This window comes from Podarcis erhardii, assembly GCF_964252035.2.
Source record: "Podarcis erhardii genome assembly, chromosome: 2".
NCBI lineage: Eukaryota > Metazoa > Chordata > Lepidosauria > Squamata > Lacertidae > Podarcis > Podarcis erhardii.
Window position 1 is genome coordinate 90,315,132 of NC_138498.1, and position 10,644 is coordinate 90,325,775.

General features: G+C 41.8%; 1 protein-coding gene across 4 annotated transcripts; it reads left to right on the forward strand.

Moving 5' to 3' along the window:
- The first annotated feature begins 63 nt into the window (after window positions 1-63).
- On the forward strand, window positions 64-9,684 carry MBD4 (methyl-CpG binding domain 4, DNA glycosylase). Of its 4 annotated transcripts, none has more exons than XR_014154073.1 (8): window positions 64-534; window positions 1,272-1,532; window positions 2,706-3,508; window positions 4,292-4,366; window positions 5,535-5,669; window positions 6,681-6,830; window positions 8,127-8,530; window positions 8,908-9,234. XR_014154073.1 is itself a non-coding variant. In XM_081853194.1 (8 exons), the coding sequence occupies exons 1-8, from the start codon at window positions 488-490 to the stop codon at window positions 9,471-9,473; spliced, it is 1,653 nt and encodes a 550-aa protein (XP_081709320.1). In that variant the 5' UTR covers window positions 64-487; the 3' UTR covers window positions 9,474-9,684. The 4 variants fall into 4 exon arrangements, 3 of the variants coding, with proteins under 3 accessions (XP_081709320.1, XP_081709322.1, XP_081709321.1); XM_081853194.1 differs by lacking the exon at window positions 8,908-9,234 and adding an exon at window positions 9,396-9,684 and having other exon boundaries at window positions 8,127-8,230; XM_081853196.1 differs by lacking the exons at window positions 4,292-4,366; window positions 8,908-9,234 and adding an exon at window positions 9,396-9,684 and having other exon boundaries at window positions 8,127-8,230.
- The last annotated feature ends 960 nt before the right edge of the window (window positions 9,685-10,644 follow it).

The window sequence follows — 10,644 nt, forward strand, 5'->3', positions numbered from 1 at the left end:
CAGGACGCCGGGCTGCAACCCAAGGCAACACGCATGCGCAGTGTCCACGCGCCTCCCCTCCTTTTTTTCCCCTTCCCTTTTGCACAAGGGAGAAAGCGAACGAGCGAAGCGTCCTTGGTTGTGCGCACGCGCAAAAAGCGCCTCTTGCGCATGTCTGAACTCTCCGCCGGGTTCCTCCCCCGCCCGCCCCCCCCCTCCCCAACCACAGTTTCTAAGGCGCCCGGGGAAGGACGCGCAATATTAATATTAGGGGCGAGTGGGGCGAGGGTGCGGAGAGAGGAGGAGCTTATGTAGAAAGTGCGCGTGCGCAAAATTCCACTCAGGTGTATTCGCGCTGCTCGCGAGGTTTGATCCCGGCGCGAAGAGGAGGGAGCGATCTCTTGGTTACCGTCAGTGTGCGGGTTGGCGGCGCGCGTGTTAGGAATGCGCAGGCGCCGTACGAGCCGGCGCGGGAGAATTTGCCGCCTTACAAGAGAGGAGAGGAAAGATGTCCTTGGTGCTAGTTCAAGGGGCGACGGGGCAGCCTGACGGCAGGTAAGGACTTAACGCAGGAGGGAATGGCGAGGGCGGGGCTTTTGAAATAGGAAACGCCCCCCTCGGCTAGTTGCTTTGATCCTCCTTTGCAAGCAACTATTATCACCCTCAACCTCATCACCTTTCGTTTGCATGCAGTGATGTCACGGCAGTTTGACAAATGGCATGCCTGCATTCTGCTGTCTTGACATGATGGTCTTCTGTCTGATTGAGAGCTATGGCAATACTGCAAACCGGAATAAAGCCATTCTTAACTTGTGCCGTTCCTAGCCTCCTGCTTCTATTGCCCCATTGGTTCCCATTCCCACTGCTTTGCGTGCTCCCACCAAATGAGGAGGAAAGGTGGGCTGCTGCCTCTGAGGTGGCCTTCTCAGTGATGGCACCCTAGCTATAGAAAATCCTCCCCAGAAAGGCTTGCCTGGCACCCTCTTCATTTCCAGCACTAGTGGAGACCTCCTTATTCACCCAGATCTTTTAGGCAATTGGTGTTTGAAGCCCGAAAAACAAAACCGGGGCTCTCCGTTGCTTAAGTTGTACCTTATTTTTCTACCTTTAGGTGCAAAATTTATTGCCTCTTACTCTGCCAGAAATAAACCAGTTTTGAAACAACCGAAAAGGAAATGTGGGGGAGATGCAAAAAAAGAGCAGTTGAAACGATTGAGAGGTTCGAATGTCTATTTAAGGAAAGGCTACAAAAAGGTGAAACTTGTTCTGATATTCTGATAATTCACTTTCAGTGATATAGGTAATAGGCACCTGACTGAAGATGCAGACAAAGAGAAAGGGCATCTTATAACAGCGGGAGGGGAATGTGTTGATCCCAAGGAGGAAGATACTGAGACCATCACAGAAAGTCTAACTTGGTGCAAAGAGTCTGAAGCAACTGTATCTTCCCTGGCTCCTCTGTGTCGCAAAGCTGTTCCTGAAGGATGGGAAAGGATAATAAAGCAAAGACAGTCTGGCAAAACAAAAGGAAGATACGACATCTATTTTGTCAGGTACAGTAATGCTGATTGTAAAATTTGACATTGTACATCTTATGTCATCCAAATGATATTTTGGTGCACTGAGAGCCATAGTGTCATAATTATGTTTATAATAGGGAGAAGTGTAAATATACTGTTTTATGTTTTATGCTTGTTGAAGTGTTACTAAAGAGAGGAAGAAATTATGTGGGATTGCTGTTGTTTTCTGACAGAAATCTCATGGCTTTGACAAAAACCTGGTATTCAGAAATTTGACAGATGCAATTTTCTGTACTGTTTCATCTACATATCCAGGGTTGAATGGTCTATCAAGAAAAAAGGTGCTGTGTCCCACCAACAGCAGCAGCCCCCACAACACAGCAGAGCCCCCCCCCCCCGTTCCTTCTTCTTAACCACAGTTTGAGCCCCCTCTTTCTCCCCATCTCCTGAATAATAATCACTCTTTGCTTCTCTTCCGACTCAAAGTCTGAATTGTTGTAACCTGCCCCTGTCCCCATAGCTCTCCAGAAGCAAGGGGCATTGGGCAGCTTTTTTCCAAAGAATAATAGTGTTCAGCTGAGCAACAACTTCAAATCCTCCAGATAGCCTTCCTTCCTTCCTTAAGATTAGAAACACATATCTAGTCAGGACACAGTTTTGTGTTCCCCTTTAGTACTCCAACCAAGCGTCATGCTGATGGATTCTATGCTATATAAAACATCTGTGTTTATAGTATTTGCAAATTCTAAGGTCGTGTTCATTTGTATCTCATCTTTCTGCTGCAATTCCCAAGGCAGCTGTACTTGCACCACTGTTTAACTGTAAATGCATTTATAACAGCTTACAAATAGTTTAAGTATTGGAGCTTCAACTTTGATCTTCCAAAATATATATTTATTTGAAAAATGTATAGTCTGTCTTTCTACAATATAATCTACAGGGTGGCTACAGTTGACAACTTGTATCCAACCCTTTCCATGTGAGAGTGGAATAAAAGTACACTCCTACAATGGGACTTCACCATCCTCTCTTTCTCCCTGCTGACCCCTGCATGCCCTCAGAACCTGCTCTGACCCTCCAGAGCTGATTTTGGGGGTGCGGTTGCTGCAGGGGGGGAAACCAGGTGAAGTCCTGTTGTGCAACACTGCATTCCACTCAACGTTGCCCTTTGACTTCTTTTTACTTGATGGTCTTTTTCCCTTTTAGTCCCCAAGGAGTGAAGGTCAGATCCAGACGTGCACTTTTGGATTACTTTAAAAAGAACGGAGAGACTGTTCTTAAATCAGAGGACTTCGATTTTTCTGTCTCTGTTCGGGACAGTATTCAATCAAGCACAAGGGCTCTGGGGTCAGAAGGACAGAACTGTATCACTAGCAGCCAGACTCTAGATCTTGGACCGCAAAGCAGTGAAGAAAAGCAAAATAAGATTTTGGAATTTCATACCAGTGCTGGTGAGCCAGATTTGCAGGATGGGCCCACTGCAGAGGACCCCTCAAAGGATTCATGTTTCACAGCCCAAGAGAGGAGTGCTGCTCAGAGGAAGACCCAGATTAAGAAAGCTAAATGTGGTTCAGAAATGGGGAATCTGGATGATGCCTATAACACAAGACAGAGGAAACAACCCCCAAAAAGTCAAAGGGCAGAAACTGTTAAAAATCCCAGAAGGAAAAAAGATACATGCATTTTTAATAGTGTCCATAAAGTGTGCCAGAGAGGCTCAAGAAAAAGAAAAACATGCTTAAAGGATGAACTGCTGGTTTCTGAACCAAAAGTGGAGTTGCATGTTGGACCAGTAGCTGCTATCTTGGAACACAAGTCAAGCACAGAAGTTTTAAAATGTGATGAGGATCCCACCAGCGTAGTTTCTGTAGCAGCTGATGAAAACTTTTCAGAACTGGAAAACCAGAGAAACAGGGTGCCTTCAGGGAGCCAAGAGTTAAACATTGCTTCCAATATGGAAGTTACTGAGTCACAGACCACTGATGAGAGCCATTTTACATCAGTAAAAGGTATATTCTTCAGAGTAGAGCTCTTTTCTAAATTTCCTGTGGAGATAATCACAGGCCAGTGGTACAAATGAGCTTTTTTTGCCTCATGCTCTGTGCTTTTGGTGTGGCTAGTATTGTCTACCTGAGTGTGTTCAGATGATTTTGCTGAATGTGACTGTCTGAGCTCTGTCTGGTCCTTGGGACTCTCCCCTGTCAGTGTCCCTGCATCCTCGAGTGCTTTTGCCTGGCTAGAATGTTTCTCTTTTTTCCTTGAACCATAATAAATGCCTCTTGCTTGCCTGGATAAGTCAGCTTCAAATCATGGCTTTGAAGTCATTAACCATAGCTCCCTGGTTCAGAAAAAAATGGGAAATCATAGTTAATGGAAGACTTCTTGATTTGTTCCCACTTGCACAAAAGGTGATATTCTACTAACTCGTCCTATCAATGCAAGGATTACTGCTAGAGTGACAGAAATCCCCCCTACAGTGCACGTCCCATGTCACATTGCAATTGCAGGTATTCTTGAACTGATGGAACCCTGACTTAACACTACATTGGATAAAGCCCAAAGAAAGGAGCAAGGAAGACTTATTCACATCTTTGCTTATTAAGCTGAGAAACGATCTTCCAAACATAGCCAGTGTAGCTGCTGGGATAGACTACAGTGGGCTCCCAATCCACCACTCTTTAATGATAGAAGATCCTCTGTAAGAGAATGGCACATACAAAGATAGTGCAGTACTTAGTTTTATATATATATATATCTGCATTTGTTTTTTACTTTGCTTTTCAATGTTTTAGAGGACCATTTTCGAAGACCTCAAGTGGAGAGAAGAAAAACCAGTCCATATTTTTCTAGTAAATTCATTCAAGGAGGTAAAAAATGCTTTCTATGAAAATGGCTTGTGGCGGGGTTACAAGATTTAGCAATATAATTTGCACACCAATCCTAGCCATATTTAGTCAGAAGTAAATCCAATGTATTTCTCACTTGCATAGCTAAGAGTACACACATTTACTTTGAAATAAGCCCACTTAACCTATTGGTAAAGGTAAAGGGACCCCTGACCGTTAGGTCCAGTCGTGACCGAATCTGGGGTTGCAGCGCTCATCTCGCTTTATTGGCCGAGGGAGCCGGCCTACACCTTCAGGGTCATGTGGCCAGCATGACTAAGCCACTTCTGGCAAACCAGAGCAGTGCACGGAAACGCTGTTTAACTTCCCGCCAGAGCAGTACCTATTTCTCTACTTGCACTTTGATGTGCTTTCGAATTCCTAGGTTGGCAGGAGCGTCCTATTGGTACTTGGTTCCAAATAAAAGTGCTTTAGATTGGGATAGAATTTATGTGAGGTAAGAAGAGATTACACAGCAACTATCCATAATTCTTACTCCTTTCCATGTAGTGGTCAAATTAATGGGTCAGATTATTACCAGCTTTTGGCTGATATGAGCACTTCATAAATGTTTGGTATTGGGAGAGTAAATTAAATCTGAATAGTAATGTATCCAATCAAAAAAGCTAACTGTGAGCCTAGGAAACTATGGTTTCTCACTATGTAAATAAGCCACTGTGAGACACTGCCTTGTGTGTTCTCTCTTTTTGTGCACCAGAGGCTATCAGAAGCTTCTTCCAATGCTAAACAAACCCTAGTTCCTCATTACAGTGAGACTTGGGAGAATTGTAGTTGTTTAAAACTCTTGCTTCAGGACAAACTACAATCAAACTATGGTGACTGATATTGTAGAAGCAACTTTAATAAAGTGGGATTTAAATAAACCACAATTCCCAGTAAGGATTGCAGTTGGGCAAATGAAGATGAAGGCTTACAACATGGACATGCATCTCTTAGATGTTGTTCACTTCAGCTGATCCCACTGGGCTCTTGAAAGAGCTGTTTCTGTACCAGGCTCCTTAGAGCCGGAAGAGGCAGTCAAAACGATCCTCTTTTTGCTTCTGTCTGTAGACACAGATTGATTTAAGGAAAACAATGTATTTAAATAAAAGAGAGGCAATTGAATTTCACATTTTGATTCTCTATATAGCTCCAAGCCCACCTAGAAGGAAGGCCTTTCGGAAATGGACTCCACCTCGTTCTCCTTTTAATTTGGTCCAAGAAACACTCTTTCATGATCCATGGAAACTTCTCATTGCAACTATCTTTCTGAATAAGACCTCAGGTACAAGACTTATGTTCTCCCCCGCCCCCCGCCCAGCCCCTCACTTGCAAACACACCAGTGTTGAGCAGCTTTCCAGTTATACAGTCCCACACTGCTGCTAGGGAGCATTCACGAATCTCTTATGTGGGCAGAACTGATTACTTCAGTTTTTCCCGTGGGGGGACTGGCTAGATAGTAAATGGCTCTGCTTGATTCACACACATTCCCCAGGAAGAGAGAAAAGGGCCAATGTTGACCTTGACCTATGTGAAGTGGGAAAAGGGATACTAAAATGATGACACCATTTTGTGCAAGAGGGATTCCAACACATACTGGAACTTTGGGTTTCTGCTGTTCTGTCATCCTAGTGCAACAAATACCTAAAAAGCTGTTTTGCAGTTAGGAAAATGATGGGAAATGCACTGAAAAGCATGGGATGAAACAATGACTAATGGGAAGACATGATGCAAATCAGTATGAATGTTTGTTCTTGTTTAGCTGCCCGTTAAACAAATCAGAATGAATGCTCAGTAAAGATTGCACACATTTTATCTTCATCTTAAGCTTTGTGTAAGCAAATCAGGATGAATGCTGAATAAGCAGGTTGACTAGAATAGACCTAAATTTTGCCATTTGCTGAATGTATTATACAAGTTTGGGATCATGCATACCTTTAAAAATTGAGATGACGCATCTTCTGTGTCTGTACTGAAACAAAATATATTTCTGTGCTGCGGGAGTTCTTCACACAACTCTTTAATTTTCTCCTGTGGAAGTCATTTGATTGTAATGCGTAGTAAACACATGTGTCTGTTTTGCTATACATGCATGTGGCCAGAAGACACGTTGGTAGCAGGATTCATGCCAAGTGTGGAAGATTACGTGAAGATGCTTCTTAGTCTTATTACTTTTAGTAGTTGTTACATGAGGTTAGACGTTATCTGTATTAGGAATTCAGCATATGTGCCTATGCCAGCCTTGCAAAGAAATTCAGTAGAAACCCTACTATTCACTGTCTTATATCTGACTAGGTAAGATGGCCATCCCTGTGCTGTGGGAATTTTTCAAGAAATATCCTTCACCTGAAATAGCAAGAGCTGCAAACTGGAAGGAAATGTCAGAGTTGCTTAAACCTCTTGGCCTTTATGAACTCAGAGCAAAGACCATCATCAAATTTTCAGGTAGCAACTCTGGGCATGTAATGTATATTATAGCTTGTTTTAGAAAGAGTACATTATCTCATAAAATCCTAATTACGGCCCTGCAGAGTAGATCAGTCTTGCTATCCTCATATTACAGATGGGAGGCCATGGCTGAGAGATGGTGGTATATTAAAGGCCTTCATGACTGAGACAAGATCTGGAGATTTTCCAGCTGCCACTGAGGTAGAACACTAAAGACTATGATCCAGAGAAATGAGAACACACATGCTCTGCACATGAAACTGCATTTCTGTTTTATTCTTTTACTGGTAGTTTCTTTTTCCAAGGTTGTCTCTATATAAGCTTGGGTGTTCTTCAGATCCATAGAACTAACACAAAATGTATTTGAGAGATTTGGCATTAGGATTTATTTATTTTTAACAGTGCACTCCTATTCAGGTTTATATTCTACTGTATTGTATGAGGCTTCCTCCTCAGTAAGTGAGCATAAACTTGCTACCTTGAAGGAACATTTGGAGTGGGAGGCGAAAGATTGGAGAACAGTGGTGACATTTCCCCTTTGAAAACCGTCCATATTGAATTGGTGAACTACCCAAGCACAGAACATTTTTTTAAAAAAAGCACAGAAGCTACCAAATGAGGAAGTGGGGAGGTTTTGAGGGAGGAAAAGTTGAGGAAAAGAATTAAGTCCACATACAGCATTTATACATTTCCTTTCTGCTGTAAAAAGACTTCTGATCTTATTGACAGCCATTTAGATAACTGTTTGGAGAGCTGCATCTGTGACACTACATTTTCATGTCTTCTATGCTGTGTCTTGCAGTTTAGAAAACCGAAACTCTAAACTTTATCTTTTATTTATAGATGTCGTTCTAGTCACTTCCGTCAGCATCAATGTAGCATGCTAATAATAACTTGCTGTGATTCCTTGTAGTATCAGCCTACCAGGTGTTGTGGTGTTGTGTACCCAACAGTGTGTCAATTTCCAGCAGCCCTTAATAAACTACAGTGCCCAGAATTCTTTGAAATAAAGAATGTGTTTCAAAAGTGCTTTAAAGGTGTAGTGCATACACAGCCTAAGTCACACACAGGGTAGACCCATTGGAATCAAGTACATTGATTTCGCTGGAACTATTCCCAAGTGACAAATGTTAGACGTCACCCATTTTTTTCCACCCTTTTTTGATTTTTAAATAAGTTCTGTGTAGCTCACCTCTTATTCAAAGATGCATGTTTTCACAAACTTTAAAGGTGAATTTAATGAATCCAGTCTTGGATATTTTATTGTACGTTTTTTGTTTGTTTGTTCCCTAGATGAATACTTGGTCAAACAGTGGAGGTATCCTATTGAGTTGCATGGGATTGGGAAATATGGAAACGACTCTTACAGGATCTTTTGCATCAATGAGTGGAAGGAGGTAACTGATGCTGCCATCTTCTTAAATCAATGAAAGATTAAGTGTTCTGCTTTTGATTTTTGTAATGCCTGTTGGATGTATAACATCTGATACCCTTTTAAATGTGTTGTGGGAATGGATGGATGGGGTTATTGGTTTGTTGTTGTTCTTTTTATTATGTATTTTGTGGTTTTTATCTAGTATTTTTTTGTTGTGAACCACCCTGGGATCTACGGATGAAGGGCAGTATACAAATTTAATAAATAAATAAAAATATATAATGGAATGACCAAGGCCCTAAAACAAGAAGCCCTTAATCTTGTGGTACAAGACCTACGGTGAGGGCAGGCCCTTTCTCCTTTATTTGTTTTTAATTAAATGATTTTTCATCCACCAAACCAAAAAAGGTTCCTGGAGCAGCTTAACAGAGATCAATAAGAAGACACTACTCTCAAGTCTGCAGCCTAAGAGACAGGACACAAAAGGAAAAGCGATTGGGAGGGAGGAGGGGAAAAGCAAACACAGGCACTAGCTCTAGGTTACCCTGTTTTATAGCAAAAAGCAGTCACAAAAAAGAGAGACGAGCCAAAAGTTGCTGATCTGTCAGCCAATGATTGTCCTCTGGTGTAACGGCTGCTGCCAGGTGGCAGTTGTTGGAAGGAGGAGCCTGACAGAGCGTGCCTCTCCGCAAAGCTGAGGTGGCTCTGCTTCCCTTCAGACCCTCTCATGTAAATGAGCATGAACCAGAACTGCACAAAGCAAGTGGGTACAGCTCTGTGATCTGCTATGCAGCAATAGTCTCAGAACCAGCATTGGGATGGGGTGGGTGTGCAGAGTCCCATATTTCCTTCCTGCAATGTAGCACTGCCATTTGGTTGCGCTCATGCCTTGCAGAAGATGCGGCAATAATCTCTGCAGAAGAATTTGTAGGCATCAGAGTGGAGGAGAAAGCTGAACTATCTTCAACCCTTCACCGTGAAGATTCAGAACTGCTTTATATTGTAGTAGCAAACACAGTTGCAGCGTAAGACCAAAGCTGTTCAGTGGGACTTATTTCCAAGTAAATGTACTTGAAATTATGGCAATAAGCCAAAGAATGGTTTCCATTTGTGTGCTTGAGACTCTGAGCTTAATACAATTTTTGTATTTCTTAATTAAAATGGTTAACATCCTGATTTTTTTTCAGGTACAGCCACAAGACCATAAGCTGAATGTATATCATGCCTGGCTGCGGGAAAATCATGATAAACTGAATATTAATTAATGCATAGCTCTGTGTAGGTACAGTATCTACTGGGGGTTTTTTAATATCAAACTCTTTCAGTCATCCCTCTTGGTTACTATAAATGTAAATATTTTAATATAGATATTGTATTGTATAAACACTGTGTATTAAATTTCAGCATTGGTTTATGTACATAATCCTGTTCAGACCTTTTGTAATTAAAGTTGACTAAGAGTTGTGTTAATATTAAGTGACACTTTCTAAATTGTTCAGTCCTGTACCAAACAACCAAACACTGTACCAAACAACCATGAAACTTACTTAACCTTACTAGAATGCAACATAATTGCAGAATAATTCTCCAATTTGTTCTACGATAGATGCAGTTCTGTATGTTATTTACTGAAGTCCCTATAGCATATAATACAGTATTAAATGGTTACAAATTCAAGATATAGAACCATCTCTAAACATCACCAACTAAGTCATAATTGGAGTAGACCCACTGAAATAAATGGAGCTAAGTTCAACTGATTCTTAAGGAAATCCTTATTCGTAACAATAAAACACATTATTAGCAAACTCTTTCCTCCTATTTCCTCCCAATTCTCTCAACTAATAGGTCCTACCCAGGACAAACAACGTAAGCACAGATTTCTAGCTAATTGAATACAACATATAGTTTGGTTTAGGATTACGGTATGTCCAAATCCCTCACTCATGGTTTGCCCTACTTCAAATAAACCACAAGCTGTAAACAAGGTTTGTTCTTAGCCTATTGCTCATGGTTTGTCTGGGGTGACAAACCAGAAGCTCAGGTTTGGGCATAATACCAAGGCAAACCATAGCTTACTGCTGGGCAGTGTGGTGGCAGCAAGACTGGGAGAGGAATGCAGTACTTGCCATATTTGCTCCAGGAATCCACATTTGCTCATCTGTGCTTAGGTGTGGATTGCAAACTACTTGGGAAATGGACTTCTGTTCTCACAAACAGGGCTTCATTTTGCTCATAGGCTTTCTTGCTCCCCAAAATATGCTCCTGGAGGAGCACAGAAGACCATGGGGGCAAGGAGGGGAAAGAAGTTATGTTTGATGGTACAACATGTGAATCTCACTTATTTTTATTTGCCTGCCTTTCATTTATGGTGGGGCCGTTTTTGCTCAGTGATAATCAAACATCATTCAAAGAAAAATCACAAAGAATCTTGGT